This window comes from Castor canadensis, chromosome 14 (genome assembly GCF_047511655.1).
Source record: "Castor canadensis chromosome 14, mCasCan1.hap1v2, whole genome shotgun sequence".
NCBI classification, from domain to species: Eukaryota; Metazoa; Chordata; class Mammalia; order Rodentia; family Castoridae; genus Castor; species Castor canadensis.
The window spans coordinates 8,111,241-8,135,880 of NC_133399.1; the positions used below are offsets into that span (position 1 = coordinate 8,111,241).

Below are 24,640 nucleotides of genomic sequence, written 5' to 3' on the forward strand. Positions count from 1 at the left end.
GTGCTTGCAAAGCAGCGCTCTACATCTTGAGCCGTACTGCCAGTCCATTTTCCCTGCTTATTTTGGAGATGGGGTATTTAGAATTATTTGCCCAGGATGGCATCAAAGTACGGTCCTCCTGATTTCAGCCTCACAAGGTGCCGGAGCTACAGGCATGAGCCACTGGTGCCCAGATCAAGCACTAATTCGGTTAAGAGTGAAGAAAGTGGACACTCTTGTCTCATTCCTGACTTAAGGGGAAATGTTTTTTAGCTTGTCCCATTTGCTAACATTTGGTACAGTTTCATCAATGTATAGCCTTGATTATCTTGAGGCATGCTCCTTCTATCCCAATTTGCTCAGGGCTTTTGAATTTTGTCAAAGTTCTTTTCTGCTTCTATTGAGATGATCATGTGGTTTTTGTCCTTGATCCTATTTGTGTTCTATGTTACACTTATTGATTACATTCATTAATTTCATTACATTTGCTGAACTATCCTTATGTCCCTGGAATGCAGCCAACTCACTCATGTTGAATTCAGTTTGCAATATGTTGTTGAGAAGTTTTTCCTCCATGTTCATCAAGGACATTGGTCTAGAGTTGTTTCAACTCAGGGCTTTGTGGCTAACTCTGCTAGATGTGGCTAGACCTCCTGGGCCACACCTCCAGTCCATTTTTGTAGTACCGGGGTTTGGATTCAAAGCCTCAAGCCTGCGAGGCAGGTGCTTCATCACTTGAGTCACACCTCCAGCCGTTCCTTCTTCAGGTATTGCTCAGGTATGGGCCCATGTTTCTGCCGAAGCTGGCCTGGACCATGATCCTGTTTATGTTTCCCATGCAGCTGGGATGACCAGTGAAGGCGGGGTCACTGCACCCAGCAAGTGGTTGAGATGGGGTCTCTCAAAACTTTAGCCAGAATGGTTTGAACCATTTCCTGATTTTTCTCCAAGTAACTAAGATTGCAGGTGTGAGCCACCACAATGGCTAAAAAATTTTGTCATGATAGCAGGGCCATACTGATAATTTTTGCCAGTACCGGGTGTGAACTCAAGGGTTCATGCTTGCTGGGCAGGTGCTCTTACTGCTTGAGCTACTTTGCCAGCCCTCACCTCAATATTTTTAAAGAAAGTTTTGGCTATTGTAATTGAATCGGAGATTAATTTGATCACACAGGAAACACAGGCTTACCTGATTAAGTGATATTTTCATCCTAAGTTCATTATCCCACATAGACTTTCTCATTCCTTCATGTTGACTTGCATAATGAAAAAGGCAAATATAAATTGTGCGTAAAAACATGACGCAGTTTTCTCAAAAACCAGGTTGGCCAGGTTGGCTTCACATAGTGAAGCACCTGCCTTGCAAGTATGAGGCCCTGAATTCAATCCCCAAAACTGTGAAAAATCAATCACTAAATAAAATAAAAGCAAGGTATCTGTAGCATATCCCCAGAATATCATATTGATAACTATCATCTTACACTGATTGTGATATTAAAAAAAAGTCCTGAGCTGCTCATCCTCCAGTACCCCCACAAGAAAGTCCTGAGTAATAGATGTCACAATAGAAAAGATGCACAAAAACATAAGTCACAGTGCACAGGACACGTGCTGACTTTGGGACATCACAGAGAGTCATCACTATGAGGATGTGATTTGGGTAAAGTGTGGGCTCTTTGAGTTTGACTTTTCCTTCCTTTCCTCTCCCTCACCTTCCTTTTGTGGTACTGGGGATTGAACACTTGTGTTACACCCTCAGCCCTCTCCTTGACTACCTTGCTGTAAGGGGGAGGAAAAACTGGGGGGAAGCATAGAAAGGAGCAACTGAAATATCAACCATTATGAGACCCCATGTCTATCAACAGTGTGAAGAAAACATAACACATAAATGAAGAAATGGACAGAGTTCCTTTGTCACCTAGTAAAACTGAGAGCTGCTTCTTTTCTACCATGCCCCATAACGTGAGCTGACACTCAAGCTCATGAAACTGACACCAATGGACAGCAAAGTGGACGTTGTGGATCATGAATCATAATGCACTGAGCTATCATTACAGACCCTGAAATTACCCCGTTGAGGCGGACAATATACTTCCTTCTCTAAAGTGAGGATGGCACTCAAATGCTAAGCTGTCTGCTGCTCACCTCCATTTGTACTCAGATAAGTGACCTTGGAGCATCCAGAAATCCTTTGATGTTTCCAGGGGAGAATTCCCAGTGGACTTGCTCAGCAGTCACTCCACCCACAGAAATCACCCATCCTGGGCTAACACTGCACACACGACCAAAACCCTCCCTGAAACTGGGAGTCAGTGCACATTGCATCACTCACCCGGTACATAGCAGAATACTGTGGCCATTTATAAAGGAATCAGGAATAAAAACTTGCATGATGTTAAAGGAGTGCAACACAGATATGACTTCCAAAGTAAGAAAGTTTCCAGTTCCAGATTCTCATGTCTGAACTCATGTCTGAATGGCTGAAGCATTCAGCCACTGAGAACTGATGCACTGAGACACCAAACATGCTAATAGCAGCTGATTTTCTACTACAGTGAAGTATTTAGACTTAGGGTAGACGTGTTATATTTCCATGTCTCTACGTATAAGTGCACTGGGCCTATACTGTATCTCTATAGACACTCACGATGGACAAAGCCACAGGCAGGGCAGTCTGCAGTGCAACCACTGTCCCCATCCACACAGGAGCAGCTGCTGACATAGGGCTGTAGAGGCACTGGATATGGCAAGAGCAATGACGAGTGAGGACATTCTCACCACTTGCACAGTGACTTTCCATAGAGAAGGTGCACACACACCCCAGCTTGTACATTGTCACCTCCCACACAGACTTTACTGCCTTCACTTCCATCTGACGATGACTGAGCATTTGTCCTCACTTCGTGTTTCTCACAAATGAATCAGCACAGCATGGGAAGAATATTTTTTCTCATGTCTCTGTTTGGAGCAAAGCACGTGGAGTATTTGTCATTTGTAGTCTACACAGATGGTGTGTAAGATGTTCTAAAGTTACACAGAAGTTCTACTTTCCAAGTGACCAAGGATTGCATCAACTTGCATCCTGTCTGTGTCCCTTGTTAGTCTTGTACTCTGACAGTTTATCTAAACACACTGCTCTCCTACACTCAGAGATTGAAAGAGAAGTGTCCCATCACCAGCTGTGTAACTGAATGAAGTTCTATATTTTAACTGAGATAAATCGATTCACAAAGCACACAGGAGTTTTCCCAGTTAAGATGATAGAGGCCAGTGCCCACTGCTACATCATGGAGATCCTTGATGTGGCCACCATGCTCAAGATATCTTGGATCTGGACTGTGCACCAGCCTTTTGGGATACTTTTGTATCTTCTGAGGCTCCTTAGTGTCACAGTTCAGGCCCCAGGCAGCTGGTGGCAGCAGAGAAAAGGACCTCTACATGGACTCTTCCTGGGAAGCTCTTCTAATGTGCACTGCTAAACAGTGTTCTTCGTTGACATGTCTGTTCACACAGTCGTGACATCACCTCACAGGCCAAAACAGGTACAAGCACTAGAGTCAGCCTCACACTCACAGCAAGGCTCTTACGAAGAAGCGTGTCTCGCTGCTCTGATGACAGGAAGTGCTCCTTGGTGACAAAGATGGATGAAGACAAAAGCAAAGCCTTCCTATTCAGGTGTCTTAAAATTGACAAAGCACATTCTGGTAAAAACAAATGAACAAAGTTCCCCTCATTAATGTGACGGGCACTTCATTATCCCCACCTTCCAGGTAAAAACTATTATGATTTCAAAGGAAGAATTTCATTCCCCCCATGCATCCAATGGTCAGTAGCAATCAATTCCCCTAAAGCAAACACTAGTCCTGGTCACGTGGCTCAGTGCCTAGCCAATGAATACATTACTCTTGTAGCATGTGCAAGGCTCTGAGTTCAACCCACAGCACAATAAAAACCAACAGCAACAACCCCACTAATCATATAAGAAAATCTACTCAGAATGCTATGATTCACAAAGCAGTCATTCGTGGTCTGTGCACGTATTTGTCTGCTACAATTTGGAGACAAATTGTTGCAAAAAAGATATAGTCCTACTCTGTTGGAAAAAAGATATAGTCCTACTGGATTTTGGGAAGGGGCTCCTAATGACAGCATGAATTAATTTTTGGTCTGATGTATGAAACAAATTATGTTCCAAATTTGAAAGTTTTAACAGTATAAACATGAAAAGCAAAATCTACATGAAGAAAACACCTAAAGGTTTTTTGTATGGCAAATGTGGACCCCAAATTTAAATGAAAAGTTTGGCAAAATTACAAATGATCTGATATAGGAACCATAGAATTTTTCATGTATTTTATCAGTAAATGAAAACAGATGACATTTGTTAGTCTGGAAGTTGTGTCAATGTAAACTATATCTAAGAAACAGACAAAAACAATGCTTAAAGAAAAAATATATCCAAAGGTCAACTAGAAAATACACTTGTTTTTTCAGTTCAAGGGATACATACATAAAACAGAAAAATATTTAGGATCTATCACCCAAGGCCAGTAGCAGAAAGAAAATTTAATTACTCAGATTAAAATAAATATCACCTATAAAACTTATACTCTATTTTCTGAATGGTACTTACAAAACTGTGTCACCATGTTTTCTTTCAAGAGTCTGAATGAGACATAATCTAAAGGTGCACTTTAAAAAGGAGTCACTGATACAAACAATACATGTATGACTTGTAGAATATTACCATCATAAAAAAAGAGAAGAAAAAAAGAATATTAACTTCAGGTCAGGTATTTTCTGGAGCAATATGCACAAATGCACATTCTGTACAAATATGTCTGTCTTAGTCTCCACAAACAACTTAGATTCATGGGATTTCACTAGAATTGACATGGGACATTCAAATTATTTATGAAAACCAAAAACTCTTGTCTCAGCGTGTTGCAATGTAGTCCAGGCTAGACTCAAATTTGAGATCCTCCCACCTGAGCCTCCAATGCTAGGATTACAGGTACATGACACAAAGCCTAAGAAAACTGACAACATCATATTGCCATTATTTTGATATATTACGTATTCTTCCTCCATGTGAACCAAGTAAAAACTTACACAGCTATTCAACAGGATTCTATCCTCTGTGATTTTGTATCTGTGAATTGAACTTTTATGACTCAAGGCATTCCAAGGTACTTTACACTGTGAATATTATAAGTGCTAGGAATGTCAGATGATATTAAAACCTTTTAAAATCCTAAACTTAGGGTTTCTCTCCAGTGTGAGTCCTTCCATGTGTGTGAACGGAACTGGAATGATTGAAGATGTTCCCAAATTACATCCAAGGCATTTCTTTCCACTGTGAATCTCTCACAGTATGAAATGAAACTGGGGTCAAGAAATTCTATTTACATTCCTTACACAGAAAGGGTTTTTCTCAAGTGTGAGTTGTTTCATGAACTCAAAAATAATTGAAGCACCTGACAGCTTCTTCACATTTATCACATTAACAAGGTTTCTTCACATTTATCACATTAACAAGGCATTCTATTTGAGAATGCTGATGTAACTACTGCAGGTTTCTGCATTGTTAACACATAGGGTTTCTCGTGTGTGAACTACTTCATGTTTTCGAAGGGAAGGGAACCACCTTAAGGCTTTCCCACATTGCCAACACATAAGGTTTCTATCCAGTGTGTATTCTTTTATGTGTGTGAAGGTAACTGGACTGAGTGAAGGCTTTGCCACATTCCTTACATAAGTTAGGGTTTTGTCCTGTGTGAACTAGTTCATGCTTTAGAAGGTACCTGGACAAAGGCTTTCCCACATTGCTGACATATATAAGGTTTCTCTCCAGTGTGAACTCTTTTACATTTATGAAGAAAACTGGAGTGGGTGAAGGCTTTCCAACACTCACTGCATACATAGGGTTTCTCTTCTGTGTGAACTACTTCATGCTTCAGAAGGTATCTGGACAAAGTAAAGGCTTTCCCACACTGCTGACACACATAAGTTTTCTCTCCATTGTGAATTATTTTATGTTTATGAAGGGAAGTGGAGTGGGTGAAGGCTTTGCCACACTCATTGCATAAATAGGGTTTCTCCCCTGTGTGAACTACTTCATGCTTCAGAAGGTAGCTGGACAAAGTGAAGGCTTTCCCACACTGCTGACACACATAAGGCTTCTCTCCAGTGTGAAGTCTTATATGTCTTTGAAGATACATGGATTGTTGGAAGGCTTTACCACACTGCTTACATATAAAGGGTTTATCTAGAGTGTGACTTCTTGTATGTTTTTTAAGGTAACTGGGTTGAGTGAAGGCTTTACCACACTGCTTACATGAATATGGTTTCTCTCCAGTGTGAATTCTTTCATGGTCTTGAAGGTCACCATGTCTTCTGAAGGTTTTCCCACATCTCCTACATTCATGGTGTTTGTCTATGTGAATCCTTTTATGATTCTGAAGAGAACTGAGATACCTGAAGGCTTTATCACACTGCTTACATTCATAGGTACATCCAGTATGAATCCTTTCATTTTTATCAAGGCACCGTGGAAAATGGAAAGTTTCCCCACTTTCCTTACATTTACGTGGCTTTTCTTCATATTCTAGGTATTCACATGGTTTGTGTCCATTGTGATCCCTGAGGGGCACATTTACAGATGAGTGACTATCGAGGACTTCTCCACACACACGGCTTTCACATGGTGTTCCTCCAGGAGTTTCCTTGTTCACAATCTCATGAGTCTGGCTGAAGGCTCCTCCCCATTGACAGCCTTCCTCATGTTCACAAAGCCTCTCTACTGCTTGACTTCTGTAACAAAAGTGCAGTATGTTACAAAGAGTTTCTTTCTCAATGATTTCACATTTAGTCATTTGTAGCACACTTAAGTTTTTCTGTCATCAGGAAAACCATAGGCTTTATATCCTGTAGAAACTACTTGAATGTGAATGGACTGAATATTCAAAAGGAAGGCAAAATAGCTATTCACATGGGGTTTCAGGTTTCTTTTCTTTTCTTTTTGGCAGCACTGGGGTTTGAACTCAGGGCTTTACACTTTATAGGCGGGTGTTCTTAACACTTGAGTCACTAAGAGCCCTTTTTTTGATGGGTTTTTTGAGCTAGGGTTTCATGATCTATTTGCCTGGGCCATCGTTAAATCATGATCTGCCTGATCTCTACCTCCTGATTAGCTAGGATTACATTCGGAGACAGCAGTACCCAGTCTCACATGGGGTTTATTAATACTATCACCACGTTCACTGTTTTGCAGACACTGAACATCTGTGTTACATTTAAGTATAGCTCAAGGGTCTGTTATCAAAAATTCATGAAATGAGAAGTGTTTTGGATTCCAGATTTTGAAATATTAGCAAAGACCTGAGACCCAGGTGTAAACATAAAAGTATTTATTTATTTGTGTGTTTTGTGTCACTGGAGTTTGAACTCAGGGCCTACATCTTGAGCCACTCCACCAGTCCTTTTTTTGAAGGTTTTTTTTCAAGATAGGGTCTTTCATACTATTTTCCCGAGCTGGCTTTGAACCACAATCCTCCTTATTTTGGCCTCCTGAGTAGGTAGGATGACAGGAGTGAGCCACTGATGCCTGGCAAAAATTCATTTATGTTTCCTATCCACCTTACCCCCAAATCCTGATGGTAATCTAATATAACATCTTTAAATTTTGTGCATGCAACAAAGTTTGTGTATAATAAATCATCACAAAGTATTATGTGTGGCATCATTTGGTGTTCAATAAGTTTAGGATTTTACAATTTTAGACTATGGATGCTCAAGCTGTATGTAAATTTAGAAAAACTTTTTTGAGAGTCAATGAATTTGGAGCTTGACATATATTTCCTTCTATCTATCTACCTATTTATAGAATATACATATAGAGAATATATATATGGGGTGGGAGAGAGACAGAGAAAGAGAGAGAAACAAATGGAGAGAATATATACAATTGAGACAGGGTCCTTTTTAGGGAGCTAGGCCTACAACTCACTACACACCCAGGTGAGACTTGATCTTGTGATGCTCCAGCCTCAGTCTCCCAAATAGTGTGATTACAGATGTGTACCACCACATTTTTTCATGAAAAATTATCTTCTCTTGTAAGAACAAATTACCTTAGATATTTTCCAAGATTTTTGTAGTCCTCTTCAAAGTTCTGGTCTCCCCATTTTTGTCCTAAAAGAAAAACCAATATGGATTATTACAAACTTATATAAAAATTGGGTTTAGGTTCAAGTTCCTTTACAATCATGCCACTTTCTTCAGCAAAGCATATTTTCATATTCCAATCTATGAATGTCATGAATGAGCACAGAACACATCCTCCCTGACTCAGTGAAGGCATGACATCACCCTAACCTACAATTTCAACTAGACCATAACCTAGAGCCCAGTGGGCTCATGCCTGCAATCCTAGCTACTCAGGAGGCAGAGATCAGATCGTGGTTCCAAGCCTTTCTAGTGAAATAGCTCACATAAGACCCTATCTTGCAAAAACCCATCACAAAAAAGACCCTGAGTTCAAGCCCCAGTACAGCAAGCAAATAAATAAATAAATAAAAGAACAAGTGCTGTGCTGCAGCACTTGGAGAAAGACAAGAGAAATGACAGGAGCACAATTTATCACACAAGTACAAAAGTCAAGTCCAAAAAAACAAATACACAACCCAATACAAGTGATAAAATGGCCCTGCCCCAGACCCTGGCACTTCTGAAACATACCTTGGCAAAGAAAACACCTATCAGCCTTTGCAGTTCCATTAAGACTCGCTTGCTTAAAGTTGAAAGGAGGCAAAATTAAAAGAACACTGCTTAGTAAAAAGTAACAGGTTGTAAAATAGGAAAGTTCACCAGAGAATCAGGGCATTGGGCCAAAACTGGCATGAATCAGGCAGGAGAGCACCTAGGGACACTGTTGACTGAGCAGCCAACTATGAATCTGGATGTGGACACCAAGTGCATTCATATTGTTAGTAATACTAAATTTTATAGGAAATGTTTTACTCATTTGTCTCAAATATATTTCATCATAAAAATGCAAAGATTTAAGACTGAAAAGCACATTCTAATGTGTGTGTGGTCACCTGTCCATAACGTGACAAACTAGGTTGGAATCCACAGATCTGGCAGCAAGAAGCAGAGCAGCACAGGTCACAGCAGGGGCTCCCCAGAAAGCAGCAGTTGAGATGTGTAACAGTCATCAGAGAGCCAGGAAGGTGAGTGGGACACAGCAGAGGAGACAGACTCAGGGGAAGGTGTTCTAAGACTAGTCATCCTACTTAAGGAGTCATCCTGATGTCTACTTTGAAGACAATGTGACACAGAGGAGATGTGTGATGCTTACCACTCACAGAAAAATGACCACTGTGAAAACACTGACTGAATATAAGTAAAAGGAATGGAGACTTCAGTAACTATACACCTGAGGAACACACCTCCTACAAACATTATTTGGAAAATTCACAAAGAAACAGACCACTACTGCCATTCAGAGCACCAGCAGGGCAGGGGCAGAGCACAAGTGGTAGAGGGTTTGCCTGGCCAGCATGAGGGCATGAGTTCAAACACCAACACTGCAACAAAAAAAAAACAGAGATCCAAGATGGCGTCTAGAGGGAGGAAGAAGACAGTGTGAGCTCTGTAAGTCAAAAATGTTTCTGAGACGCTGGAGCCACACTTGGCAGAAAAAGACCACCAAGAATAACCAGAACTCTGACACCCTGAACCCCCAGCCCATACAAAGCTTCTCCACGCCACATTACATTGAGAAAAGAGAAGGGCTCCTGTGCTGCCAGATGCTAGCTCCAAACCTGCTTGGGAGACACACACCAACAGGTGAGCAAATAAGCAGCATGTAGTATTCCCACAGCCACCCCTGGGATAAACTAGCATAACCCCCTGGACAGACCAAACCCCACCCCACAAAAAAAATCTGAACAATGAGCAAGGAACTGAAAAAGACATACAGCAGAGAGGGTGGGGTGCTCTGAGCACACTGGAGAAGGGGGAACAGGTAGCTCATCACAGGAACTTTCAGTAAGCAGAGCCTGCAACAGCAGCCAGCTGACAATAGGCAGCAGATGAGCTGGTGCCTGAAATAGGGCAGATAGACTCTCACAAAGCTCATCCCCTGACCCAACCACCTGGCAAGACTATGACAGACTTACTGCTTAAATACCAACACCAGGACTGGATGCTGAAGGAGTAACACCAGAACTACTAAAACTGAAATTCCATTGTTCCTGAACCTGAAAAAAAATTTTTTTCTTCTTTCTAAGTGCTTGTATTGTTCACTGTTAGCCAACCATCTCTCCTGCATTTTTCTTTGGCTATTTTTTTTCCTTTTCCTTTTTGTCCTTCTCTCTAAGTGCTTGTCTTGTTCACTGTATGTTAGACCACCATCTCTCCCTGTTGATTTCTTTTGTTCTCTATTTTTTCTTTCTTTTCTTTTATTTCTTCTACTTTTCTCTTTCCTTCATGGTATCATTAGTTTCAATACCATAAGTTAGCTAATACTAAATTACACACAAAATAGGGACAGAAACAGCACCAAGTGGAATGATGGGAAGACGGAAAAGGGATAGAAACCATTTTTCCCCAAAAAATAAATTGGCACAGGATTCAGAGGGAAATGAAGAAAATGGATACCCAGTTCCAGACCCCAACAAAACAAAGACAGACTATCCCAAGGAACCCAATGAAGCCCACAAGAACACACAGAAAGAACAATCCTGAAACAAATCACTGAAAATTTCATGGAGATATTGCTAGACAAGGTCAACCAAAATTTACAGGAAGCACTCAAGAAATTCCAAGACACCACCAACAACAAAAGAATATGAGAAAACACAAAAACAAATAAGTGAACCCATAGAAGCCCTAAATAAATACCAAAGAGAAACAGAGAAAACCAGAGAGAGAAATGAATTAATGATGAAAACTGACAATATTAAAGAGGAAGTGACCTCAGAAAAAATTGAAACACAAATATAAAAAACAGTGGAAGGCCACTCCAGCAGACAAGAGCAAAGCAGAAGGAAGAATCTCAGAACTTGAAGATGAAATGGTAATTAAAGGAAAAACTGAAGAACTATTACTCGACTCAAAACCTGTGAAAGGAATATGCAAGAACTCACTGCCTCCATCAAAAGACCAAACCTGAGAATCATGGGTATTGAAGGAGAAGAGGTGCAAGCAAAAGGAATTCGTAATATATTCAATAAAATAATAACAAAAAATTTCCCAACTCTAGAGAAAACTATGCCCATTCAGATACAGAAAGCCTCTAGGACACCAAACAGACTTGACCAAAATAGAACTACCCAACAACATATTATCATTAAAATAACAAGCACAGAGAATAGAGAAAGAATACTGAAGGCTGTAAGACAGAAAAAACATGTATCACAGAAAGGTAAACCCTTAAGAATCACAGCAGATTTCTCAACAGAAACTGTAAAAGCAAGAAGAGCGTGGAGTGAGGTCTTCCGGGCACTAAATGAAAATAACTTCAACCCTAGGATACTCTACCCAGCAAAACTATCACTCAAAATAGATGGAGCAACAAAAGACTTCTATGATAAGCAGAAACTAAAACAACATAGGACACTAAGCCACCACTACAAAAGATTCTTCAAGGAATCCTGCACACAGAAAATGAAAGCATACAAAACCATGAAAGGGCAGGAAGTACCAAACCACAGGAGAAGAAAAGGCAAGACAGTAGAGAGTAACATTGATTTAGCTGCACACAATCAAACCCTTCAACAACAAAGACATACACACACACACACACACACACACACATACACACATGTGCACGTGCACACACACACAAAACAACAACAAAGATAACTAAATGACAGGAATCACCACATACCTATCAATACTAACAATGAATGTTAACGGACTTAATTCCCCCATCAAAAGACACTGTTTGGCAAACTGGCTTAAAAAGGAATATCCACCAATCTGCTGCCTACAGGAGACCCACCTCATTGACAGAAGTAGCAATGGCTTAGGGTGAAAGGCTGGAAAAAGAGTTACCAAGCCAATGACCCCCGAAAACAGGCAGGAGTAGCAATACTTAACACAGACAAAGTAGACTTCAAACCTACATTGATCAAACGAGATAAAGAAGGACATTCCATATTAATAAAGGGGGAAATATACCAAAAGGAAATAACAATTACCAACCAATTATGCAACCAACATCAATGCACCCAATTTCATCAAACATACTCTGAAGTACCAAAGAAAATATATAAACTCTAACACAGTGCTAGTGGGAGACTTTAATAATCCCCTATCACCAATAGATAGGTCATCCAAACAAAAAAATCAATAAAGAAATCCTAGATCGAAATCACACCATAGATCAAATGGACCGAGCCAATGTCTACAGATTATTTCATCCAACATCTGCACAACATACATTCTTCTTAGCAGCCCATGGAACTTTCTCCAAAATTGATCCTATCTTAGGGCACAAAGCAAGCCTAAGAAAATAGAATAAATACCATGCATTCTATCTGATCACAATGCATTAAAACTAGAACTCAAAAACAAAAACATGCAACAGTAAACATGCAAACAGTTGGACACAGAACAACACATTGCTCAATGATCAATGAGTCACTGATGAAATAAAAGAGGAAATTAAACGGTTCCTGGAAGTTAATGAAAATGAAAACAAGACCTGCTGGAACCTATGGGACACAGCAAAGGCAGTCCTGAGAGGAAAGTTTATAGCCATGAGTGCATATATTAAAAGGACAGAAAGATCTCAAATCAATGACCTAATGCTATACCTCAAACTCTTGAAAAACAAGAATAAGCAAATCCCCAAACAAGCAGAAGGCGTGAAATAATAAAAATAAGGGCCAAAATCAATGAAACAGAAAAAAAATAGAATCAATTAAACAAAAAAATTGGTTCTTTGAAAAAATAAATAAGATCAACAGATCACATGAGGAAGGAAAAAACCCAAATCAGTAAAATGAGAAGTGCAAAAGGGGAGAGAACATTAAAACCATAAAATCCAGGAAATCATCAGAGACTAGAGAACCTATATTCTAATAAATTTGAAAATCTTGAAGAAATGGACAGATTTCCAGGTACTTATGACCATCCAAAATTGAACCAAGACATTAATCACCCAAATAGATCTATAACACAAAATGATATTGAAGGAGCAATAGTCTCCCAAAAAAAGAAAAGTTCAGGACCTGATGGATTCTCAGCTGAATTCTACCAGACCTTTAAAGAAGAACTAATATCAATCCTACTTAAACTGTTCCATGAAATAGAAAGGGAAGGAAAACTGTATTACTTGGTTCATGAAGCCAGTATTACACTCATCCCCAAACCAGACAAAGACACCTCCAAAAAGAACTATAGGCCAATCTCCTTAATTAACATCGATGCAAAAATCCTCAATGAAATAATGGCAAACTGAATCCAACAAGAAATCAGAAAAATCATTCACTACCACCAAGTTGGCTTCATCCCAGGGATGCAGGTGTGGTTCAACATACACAAATCTATAAATGTAACACAGCACATTAATAAAAGCAAAGACAAAAACCTCTGATCATCTCAATAGATGCAGAAAAAGCCTTCAATAAGATCCAGCATCACTTAAAGATAACAGCACTAAGAAAGCCAGGAATAGAAGGAAAGTACCTCAACATTATAAAGGCCAACATCATACTTAACAGTGAAAAACTGAAACCATTTCTTCTAGAAATGAGACAAGGGTGCCTACTCTCCCCACTCCCATTCAACATAGTACTGGAATTCCTAGCCAGAGCAATTAGGCAAAAAGAAGAAATAAAAGGAATACAAATAGGTGAACAAACTGTTAAAATATCCCTATTTGCAGACAATATGATCCTATACCTTAAAGACCCAAAACACTCTACCCAAAAACTCCTAGACACCATAAACACCTACAGCAAGGTGGCAGGATAAAAAACCAAATTACAAAAATCATTAGCTTTTCTATACACCAATAACAAAGAAAGAAAGAATATATGGAAACAATTCCATTTACAATAGCTTCAAAAAAAATCAAATACCTAGGAGTAAACTTAATAAAGGATGTGAATGACCCCTACAAGGTGAACTACAAACCCCTGAAGAAAGAGATTGAGGAAGACTACAGAAGGTGCAGAGGTGTCCTGTGCTCATGGATTGGTAGAATCAACATAGTAAAAATGGCTACACTACCAAAAGCAATCTACATGTTTAATGCAATTCCCACCAAAATCCCAATGACATTCATCACAGAGATTGAAAAATCCACCCTAAACTTCATTTGGAAACACAAGAGACCTTAAATAGCCAAGGCAATACTCAGCCAAAAGAGCAAAAAAAAAAAAAAAAGTTCACACAATACCTGCCTTCAAACTATATTACAAAGCACTAGCAATAAAAACAGCATGGTACTGGCACAAAAACAGACATAAAGACCAGTGGAACAGAATAGAGGGCCCAGATATGAATCCACACAACGATGCCCAACTTATTTTTGACAAAGGCACTAAAAATAGATGATGGAGAAAAGTCAGCCTCTTCAACAAATGTTGTTGGGAAAGTGGTTTTCTGTCCGCAAAAAAAAGAAACTAGATCCATGTCTATCACCCTGTATTAGTATCAACTCAAAGTGGATCAAAGACCTTAATATCAGACCTGAAACTCTGAAGTTGGTACAGGAAAGAGCAGGAAACAATCTGGAAGTAACAGGTATAGGCAAGAACTTCCTCATTAGAACCCCAGCAGCTCAGCAACTAAGAGACAGGATGCACAAATGGGACTTCATAAAACTAAAAAGCTTCTGCACAAAAGAAATGTCTCTAAACTGAAGAGACAACCCACAGAGTGGGAGAAAATATTTGCCAGCTACACACCAGACAAAGTACTGATAACCAGAATGTACAGGGAACTCACAAAACTAAACTCTTCCCAAGTCAAAAACCAATCAATAAATGGGCAACTGAACTTAACAGAACTTTCTCAAAAGAAGAAATTCAAATGGCCAAAAAGCACATAAAAAATGCTCACCATCTCTAGCCATAAAGGAAATGCAAATCAAAGCCACACTAAGATTCCACCTCACCCCTGTTAGAATAGCCATCATCAAAAACACAACCAGAAGCAGGTGTTGGCGAGGATGCAGGGAAAAAGGAACCCTCATATGCTGCTGGTGGGAATGTAAACTAGTACAACCACTCTGGAAAAAAATTTGGAGGCTACTTAAAAATCTAAACATTGATCTACCATTTGATCCAGCAATACCACTCTTGGGGATATACCCAAAAGACTGTGACACAGGTTACTCCAGAGGCACCTGCACACCCATGTTTATTGCGGCACTATTCACAATAGCCAAGTTATGGAAACAGCCAAGATGCCCCACCACTGACGAATGGATTAAGAAAATGTGGTATTTATACACAATGGAATTTTACTCAGCCATGAAGAAGAATGAAGTCTTATCAATTGCAAGTAAATGGATGGAACTGGAGAACATCATTCTGAGCGAGGTTAGCCAGGCTAAGAAGACTAAAAATCATATGTTCTCCCTCATATGCGGACTTTAGTTCTATGGCAAATACAGCAATGTTGTAGGACTTGGGTCACATGATAAGGGGAGAGCACACACGGGAGGTATGGGGATAGGTAAGAAAGCAAAAACATGAAAGTGTTTGATGTCCCCACTCCAGAGGAACTAATATAGAAACCTGAAAGTGACAGAGGTCAACATGAAAAGGGGATCAGGAACAAGTGAAAAGGAGTGTTAGAGATGAATCCACTTGGGATGTAACACATTTGCACGTGGAAGCAATGCTAAGAATCTCCCTGTATAGCTATCCTTATCTCAACTAGCAAAAACACTTTGTCTTTCTTATTATTCCTTCTGTTTCCTCTTCAACAAAATTAGAGATAAGGGCAGAATAGATTCTGCTTGGAAGGGGGGGTGGTGAGAGTAGGGGGGAGAAATGACCCAAACAATGTATGCATATGTGAAGAAAATGATCCAAGATTCTGCTTGGAAGGGGCGCGGTGCAGGGATAGGGGGGAGAAATGACCCAAACAATGTATGCATATATGAAGAAACAAATAAAAATTTTAAAAAAGAAAAGAAATAAACCCTAAAGAAAGAAGAACCTCATTTCCACAGCAATGTCATTTCAGTATTCAAATGCGCACATTTTTTTTTTTGGTGAGGGTGGTACTGGGGTTTGAACTCAGCGTCCCACACTTGCTAGGCCAGTGCTCTCTCACTTGGGCCATGCCCGCATCCAGTTTTACTTTAGCTTCTTTCCCAATAGGATCTTCTGGTTTCGCCCTGGCAGGCCTGGACCACGATTGTCCTATTTGCACCTCGCTGGGAGCAGAGATGACATGTGTGCCACCACACACAGCTTAATGGTTGAGACAGGGTTTGAGCTGTGCTGGCCTTGGACCTACATCATCCTGATGCCTGCCTCCTGAGGACCTGGGATTACACACATCAGCCACAGTGCTCGCTGTTGAATGTCCATGTTTTAATAATGAGAGAGAGAGAGAGAATTTCATAAAACATGAATAGTCATATAGAAAAATTCTCACTGTTAAGAGATCATCAGTTAAGGAAAGGTACAATAACACAAATAGGTTGTTTTGTCAGATTTCAAGTGTGGACAAATCACACAATAAACACACACCCAGCCAGGCACCAATGATTCACACCTGCAACCCTAGCTATTCTGGAGGCAGGGATCAGGAGGATTCCACTTTGAGGCCTCCGTAGCCACACATTTCACCAGACACTACGTCGAAAATACCCCACACAAAAGAGGGTAAGCCCAGGGTTTAAAGTGTACCTGCCTATCAAGTGTGAGAGCAGGAGTTCAAATCCCAGCACCACTGCACAAAACTAAACCAAACAAAACACATCCATGGGAAATCTGATAAATTCAACTACTATCAAAATTTCATATTAAATCTGAATTTAACCACCTAATTATTTCCATTGTGTAAAAAATTATGTTCCATTAAACGTGGGCACAAAAATAAGAATAATATTTTCAACATTTAAACATAAACCTGGGCAGGGAACTTGTGATTACTCGTGTAATCCTAGCTACTCAGGAGGCAGAGACATGAGGATTGTGGTTCAAAGCCATCCCAGGCTGGTGGAGTGGCTCAAATGGTAAGAGTGCCATCCCAGGAAGCACAAGGCCTTGAGTTCAAATCCCACTACCGAAAGAGAGAGAGAAAGAGAGGGCCGAAAGAGAGAGAGAAAGAGAGGGGGAGAGAGAGAGAGAGAAAGAGAGAGAGAGAGACAGGGAGAGAGACAGACAGAGACAGAGAGAGACAGACAGAGACAGAGAGAGACAGACAGAGACAGACAGAGAGAGAGAGAGAGAGAGAGAGAGAGAGAGAGAGAGATTCTATAAAGGAAGTAAGGGAGAAAGCCAGGGAAGCAGCTGCTTCACCCACAGTTCACAAGGGACCCAGGCTCCCAAGGTGAACACAAGTCTGACCCTAGACACCACTGTCACTGTGCAGAGACAGCCCAGGGCTTCACTCCCAGGGAGGGACGGAGGAAGCCTGAGCAGCCAGGAAACTTCATTCTGGGGCCTCCCCACACCAAGGGCTCCCCCATCCATGTTCCCTCCTCCCAGCAGCAGCAGGCTTTGTCCTACAGGCTGGGTTCTGACCTGAGCTGCCCTGTCCTTGTCCTGCCCTAACTAATGATACCACGTGTGTGCTGTTTACTGAACATCAACCAATTCTCCAGCACAAACCTGGTGTCCGACAATGCAATTCTGATACCAGAGAGACTTAGAACAGTCCCTAAAAACAGTCCGTAAAACTTCAGGGCTCAGACTTGCCAAACTGATCCCATGTAGATATGGCGAGGCCATAGTCTGTGTCTTCTCTGTGTGCTCACCAGTCACCTTCCTCAAGTGATGGAGAGGTGGCACTGAGTCACCTCATTGTCACCTCATTAGCACAAATTCAGAAAAGTGCCTAAAGACGTGAATGACAAACAACGAAAGACACTCTTATTGCTCAGGGAATTCCAAGGGTTTAAGGTTGGCTGTGTCAGAAGATCTGAGACACAGACTGTTTTTTTAAATTATACTGCTTCCCCAAATATACCATCAAAATTACAATTCTTTTCTCCATATGACACAGTGAAGGTGTCTTTCTCTCGACACCCCTCTCAGACTTCCCTAATTCACACAAATTACACCCCCAACACACCAACTGCCTGAAAGGAAAAGAAAAACTGCCAAATACCCAAGCGCTGGCATCCTGGCAAATGGCACTGATTACACAACTCCCGCCTGACAAGCTTGGAGGGTGCCACCGCCCCTCCCCCTCCTTCTTACACCTAGGCACTGGCCAGAAACAAAATTCCCAAATGCACACACTTTGTCTCAGAAATGATTCAATCAAGTGATCGGCAGACACAAACTGAAGTAAACGTTTGTGAACTTCCTCTCCTCATCCAGGCCTCTGATCGCCCCCGCCTGAACCTTCACATGAGTCCTCTTTTATTATCACCCTAAGGACAGGTGGCCTCAGGGACACCTCCCCTGTCCCGTGAGCTGAGCCGCCCCTCCACCGCCCTCCTCTCCCCTTCTTTCTCCTGCTGTTTGCTCCTCCCTAGAAAGCACAGCCTGCTCGCCTGGCCCTGGAGACCCCGCAGACTTGCACTTGGGGCTGTCCCGCCTCTGCACTAAGCTCAGGTCCCCGCCATCTGCGTTTCATTTGTAAACACTGTGTGCACACAGGCCAAGGCCGACACCAACCACGTCAGAGGGACCCGCGTCTCCCCTTCCGCTCCCCCACACGTGCCCCCGAGGACCCCTTTCCCGTGCCGGCCATGCGGGGAGTCCACAAAGCTAGGGATTCCCCGGCTGAGGACCAGGTGGCGGTGGAGACGCCGCTTCCACCATCAGGAAACTCGGGGCGCTCAGGTCTGCGCCGGGATGGGGACGGGGACCCCGCGGCCACTCGGGAGCCTCCCGCCACCTCCGCCGGCACCGCGCTGTGGGGAGACGCGGGGCTGCGGGCGCGGAGGGACGGGGGCTCCGGCGGGGACAAGGGACAGGAACTTGGGGTCCCGGCTGCGGCCCCGCCCCGCCCGGGGACCGAGGGGACGAGCGGAGCGGCGCCGGCGGCGACTCTGCCGCAGACTCCGGGACTCACGCGGGGCCCAGTCGCTCTCAACCCCTCCTCGCCCGTGTCACAAACCCGCCCCACGCTCACCATTCCTGACTGCCGGTGTCCTGCTGTCCACTCCTGCTCCTGGGGTCAGCGTCACACAGCGACAGGAACTGCGCCACCGGACTCCTCAGAACAACCAGGTCAGTGACGCAACAATGGCGGCCCGGAAAGGAAGCTCCGGCAATGTGGGCGGGCCCTTCTCCGCCAGCGCTCCTGATTGGGCCGCTCCTGTGGCCCTGATTGGCTAGTGGTCTTCTCTTAGCCGTGAGTGACAGGAGGAGCGAGCCTCACCTGGTGGAGATGCAAAGTGCCACATTGCAGCCCTTGGGTTTCCATTCCTTACAACAGCTTTGATCTCGCTGATCGCCTCCCAGCATGCACCATGAGGTCAGGACAGAGGACACCTTTGTTCAGAGTCAGTGTTCATTCCCAGCACCTACAATATCTCTATATCAAATGACCGTGTATCTCACATTTGTTGAGTCCACAGAAAATAAAAGACACTATGATGCTCTGACACCTTAGAAGCGACTGTGAAACAGTCAATTCATAGAAGTGGCATTGAACTTGTGGGTTTGGAGTTGTGTTGAGCATGGAGAGGGAAATCCTAAAATACAACCTAAAGAAAGAAGGTGATGGAGCTTAAATGCCGCAGGAAACGATCACTGTCGGGCCAGTAGGATCCCAGGAAAATGTCAGGGGCATCTCGCAGGTTGAGGCCGGATTCCAGTGAAATGAGGAAGCCATGACATTTATGCCCTCTCTGTCCTCTATGCCTGAGATCTGCATTTATAGGGAAACGGAATTTGTCTCATGTGTGTTCACTAACTGTGTGTTTGCTCATGTCAGCAGGAACCTGGAGAAGACTGAGAGAAGGACAGACCACTGGTCATCATGAGAATGTTGGACCCTATGATCTTAACCTTTATTTATTTATTTACTTTTGGTGCTATTGAGGTTTGACTTCAGGAACTTACACTTGCTAGGCAGGTGTTCTACCACTTGAGCCACTTCCCCACACACACACACTTAAAAATTTGTTTGGGTATTTTCAAGATATAGTCTCAGACACTATTTGCCTGGGCTGACATTGAACAATGATCCTCTTGATTTCTACTTCTCAGGTAAGTACGATTAGTGGTCTGAGTCACCCTTCATTGATTCCTATCAAAACACCAGGTGCTGATGGGACCAAGGAGCTCAAGAAAAAAGGGCTGGTACTCAGGTTCTAAGGTTCAGTGGAGATGAGCCATGGGCAAAATCCTTCATGCTGCTCACAGACATACTTCTCTGGCTGTCTACCCTACAGCATGTAATTCCAGTGAGCTTCATGAAAGAATATGGGTGTCATTGGTTCCCCTGGGTTCCCAATTTTGTGAGAAGACACAGATACCATTCTTGTGAAGAAAAACTTTTCTGTGGCTCAAGAATGATAGACTTCACCATTTCTCACCAAGGCAAGCATACAGTCCCTTTGTCACTGAAGATAGAATGGGAATCCTAACATTAGCTCACATGTAAGAGGATCATCTGGAAAAACCAGGAGGGCCCTTGGGCCGCCAGTCATCCAGGCCCAGACGGCTTGGGAAGACACGGATAAGCTTACTGTCAATTAGTACACTAACACTCCGTGTTTATACTTTTGAAACTTTCTTGTTTGATTCCTTGTTTTGTTTTCTCCTACTTATCTGTTTATTTGTTTTTACCTTTTCTTTAACTTCTTGCTTTCCATCTCAGCTCACCCTTCCATTCTAAATATTACCATTGTTATTATTACAAGATAGAAAATCCTTAATTGCACACAGTACAGGGACAGTAACAACACCAAAGACAATGATGGGAAGACAGAAAAAACAGGGAAACCAGTTTCCCCACAGCAAAAAATGAGTACAGGAACCAGAGGGGAATGAAGAAAACAGATACTCACATCCACACTCCAACAAAATGAAGATAAACTATGCCAAAGAACCCAATGAATCCCACAAGAATAATTTTAAAAAAGACATGCTACAGGTACTCAATGAGAATTTTATAGAGATGATACTGGATAGGGTCAACCAAAATGTACAGGAGACACTCAAGAAATTCCAAGACAACAAAAATAGAGAATTTGAAAAAGCAAAAGAAGAAATAAAGGAAACCATAGAAGCACTGTATAAACACCAAAGTGAAACAGAGAACACGATTAATAAAGAGATAAATGAACTCAGGACAAAAATAGACAACATTAAAGAGGAAACCACCTTCGCTCCCCAGCATCTCCACCAAAAAAAAAAAGAGGAAACCACCAGGATATGGAAAACCTAAAAAAAAAAGAATGAAACAGAACTGCAAAAGAAAACGGAATGCCAATCTAGCAGAATAGAACAAACAGGAGACAGAATCTCAGAACTTGAAGATGAAATAGTAATTAAAGGAAAAACCAAAGAACTATTAATTAAACAACTCAAGACCTGTGAAAAGAAAATGCAAGAACTCACCGACTCCATCAAAAGACCAAACTTGAGAATCATGGGCATCAAAGGAGAAGAGGTGCAAATGAAGGGAATGTGTAATATACTCAACAAAATAATAATGGAAAATTTCCCAAATCTAGAGACAGATATTCCCATACAGATGTATGAGGCCTCCAGGACACCAAACAGACCAGATCAAAATAGAACTACCCCACGACATATCATTAAAACAACAAGTTCAGAAACTAGGGAAAGAATATGAAGTCTGTAAGAGAGGAAAAAACAAGTAACATACAAAGGTAAACCCATCAAAATCACAGCAGACTTCTCAACAGAAACATTAAAAGCAAGAAGAGCATGGGGTGAGATCTTCCGGGCACTGAATGAAAATAACTTCAAATCAAGGATACTCTACCCAGCAAAACTATCATTCAAAATAGATGGAGCAATAAAAGTCTTCCATGATAAGCAGAAACTAAAACAATATGTGACCACAAAGGCACCACTACAAAAGATTCTGCAAGGGATTCTGCACCCAGAAAGTGAAACCCAACTGAACCATGAAAAGACAGGCAACACCAAACCACAGGAAAAGAAAAAGCAAGACAGTAGAGAGTAACATCAAGTTAGGTACACACAATCAAACCTTCAAACAACTAAGACAAATAAATGACAGGAATCACCACATACCTATTAGTACTAACACTTAGTGTTAATGGACTTAATTCACCCATCAAAAGGAACCGCTTGACAAAATGGATTAAAAAGGAAGATCCAACAATTTGTTGCTTGCCAGAGACCTATCTCACTGACAGAAATAAGCTTAGGCTTAGGATGAAAGGCTGGAAGATTTACCAAGCCAATGGCCCCTGAAAACAGGCAGGAGTAACAATACTTATCTCTGACAAAGTAGACTTCAAACCTACATTGATCAAACAAGATAAAGAAGGACCAAAAGGAAATAATGATCATCAACCTGTATGCACCCAATGTCAACGCCCCAATTTCATCAAACATACCCTGAAAGATATAAAAGCATATATTAACGCCAACACAGTGGTTGTGGGAGACTTTTACACTCCATTATCATCAATAGATAGGTCATCCAAACAAAAAATCAATAGAAATCCAAGATCTAAAATATACCATAGATCAAATGGATCTAGTTGATGTCTACAGAACATTTTATCCAACTTCTACACAATATACATTCTTCTCAGCAGCCCATGGAACCTTCTCCAAAATAGATCATATCTTAGGGCACAAAGCAAGCCTCAGCAAATATAAGAAAATAGAAATTGTACCATGCAGTCTATCTGATCACAATGCAATAAAACTAGAACTCAACAACAAAGTAAAGACAAAAAACATGAAAACAGCTGGAAACTAAATAACTCATTACTTAATGAACAATGGATCATTGATGAAATAAAAGAGGAAATTAAAAAGTTCCTGGAAGTCAATGAAAATGAAAACACAACCTACCAGAACCTATGGGACACAGCAAAGGCAGTCCTGAGAGGAAAGTTTATAGCCATGAGTGTACATATTAAAAAGACTGAAAGATCCCAAATCAATGACCTAATGATACATCTCAAACTCCTAGAAAAACAAGAACAAGCAAATCCCAAAACAAACAGAAGGAGAGAAATAATAAAAATAAGAGCTGAAATCAATGAAATAGAAACCACAAAAACCATACAAAGAATTAATGAAACAAAAAGTTGGTTCTTAGAAAAAATAAACAAGATCGATAGACCCCTGGCAAACCTGACTAAAATGAGGAGAGAAAAAACCCAAATTAGTAGAATCAGGAATGAAAAAGGGGACAGAACAACAAACACCATGGAAGTCCAGGAAATCATCAGAGACTACTTTGAGAAACTATATTCAAAGAAATTTGAAAATCTAAAAGAAATGGACAGATTTCTAGATACATATGATCATCCAAAACTGAACCAAGAGGAAATTAATCACCTGAATAGACCTATAACACAAAATGAAATTGAAGCAGCAATCAAGAGTCTCCCCAAAAAGAAAAGTCCAGGACCTGATGGATTCTTTCCTGAATTCTATCAGACCTTTAAAGATGAACTGATACCAACCCTCCTTAAACTGTTCCACGAAATAGAAAGGGAAGGAAAACTGCCAAACACATTTTATGAAGCCAGTATTACACTTATCCCAAAACCAGGCAAAGACACCTCCAAAAAGGAGAACTATAGGCCAATCTCCTTAATGAACATTGATGCAAAAATCCTCAACAAAATAATGGCAAACTGAATTCAACAACACATCAAAAAGATTATTCACCACGATCAAGTAGGCTTCATCCCAGGAATGCAGGGGTGGTTCAACATACGAAAAACATTAACCATAATAAACCACATTAACAGAAGCAAAGACAAAAACCACTTGATCATCTCAATAGTTGCAGAAAAGCCATTGATAAGATCCAACACCATTTCATGATAAAAGCTCTAAGAAAACTAGGAATAGAAGGAAAGTACCTCAACATTATAAAAGCTATAGATGACAAACATACAGCCAGCATTATACTTAATGGAGAAAAACTGAAACCATTTCCTCTAAATCAGGAACCAGACAAGGATGCCCACTATCTCCACTCCTATTCAACATAGAACTGGAATTCCTAGCCAGAGCAATTAGGCAAGAAGAAGGAATAAAAGGAATACAAATAGGTAAAGAAACTGTCAAAATATCTCTATTTGCAGATGACGTGATCCTATACCTTAAAGACCCAAAAAACTTTACTCAGAAGCTTCTAGACATTATCAATAGCTACAGCAAGGTAGCAGGATATAAAATCAACATAGAAAAATCATTAGCATTTCTATACACTAACAATGAGCAAACTGAAAAAGAATGTATGAAAACAATCCCATTTACAATAGCCTCAAAAAATCAAATACCTAGGTGTAAACCTAACAAAAGATGTG

At 41.2% G+C, this 24,640-nt stretch overlaps 2 protein-coding genes across 3 annotated transcripts in view; one reads left to right on the plus strand and one right to left on the minus strand.

The window, feature by feature from the left end:
- LOC109686580 (uncharacterized) overlaps positions 1-19,622 on the minus strand; it is a 301,371-nt gene extending 281,749 nt beyond the window's left edge. Inside the window, exons 1-3 of one of the 2 annotated variants that reach the window (XR_012441070.1) lie at positions 19,267-19,595; positions 8,112-8,172; positions 6,656-6,792 (exon numbers count right to left, since the gene is read on the minus strand). Coding sequence is in view for 1 of the 2 variants with exons in the window: in XM_074053393.1 (XP_073909494.1) it covers positions 19,267-19,269 (3 nt within the window). In the remaining variant the exon portion in view is untranslated. Of the gene's footprint in view, positions 1-6,655; positions 6,793-8,111; positions 8,173-19,266 lie in introns of those variants that run through there. The other variant, XM_074053393.1, reaches the window with a different exon arrangement.
- LOC109689049 (uncharacterized) overlaps positions 1-24,640 on the plus strand; it is a 595,734-nt gene that overhangs the window by 97,061 nt on the left and 474,033 nt on the right. The gene's annotated exons all lie outside the window — the stretch shown is intronic.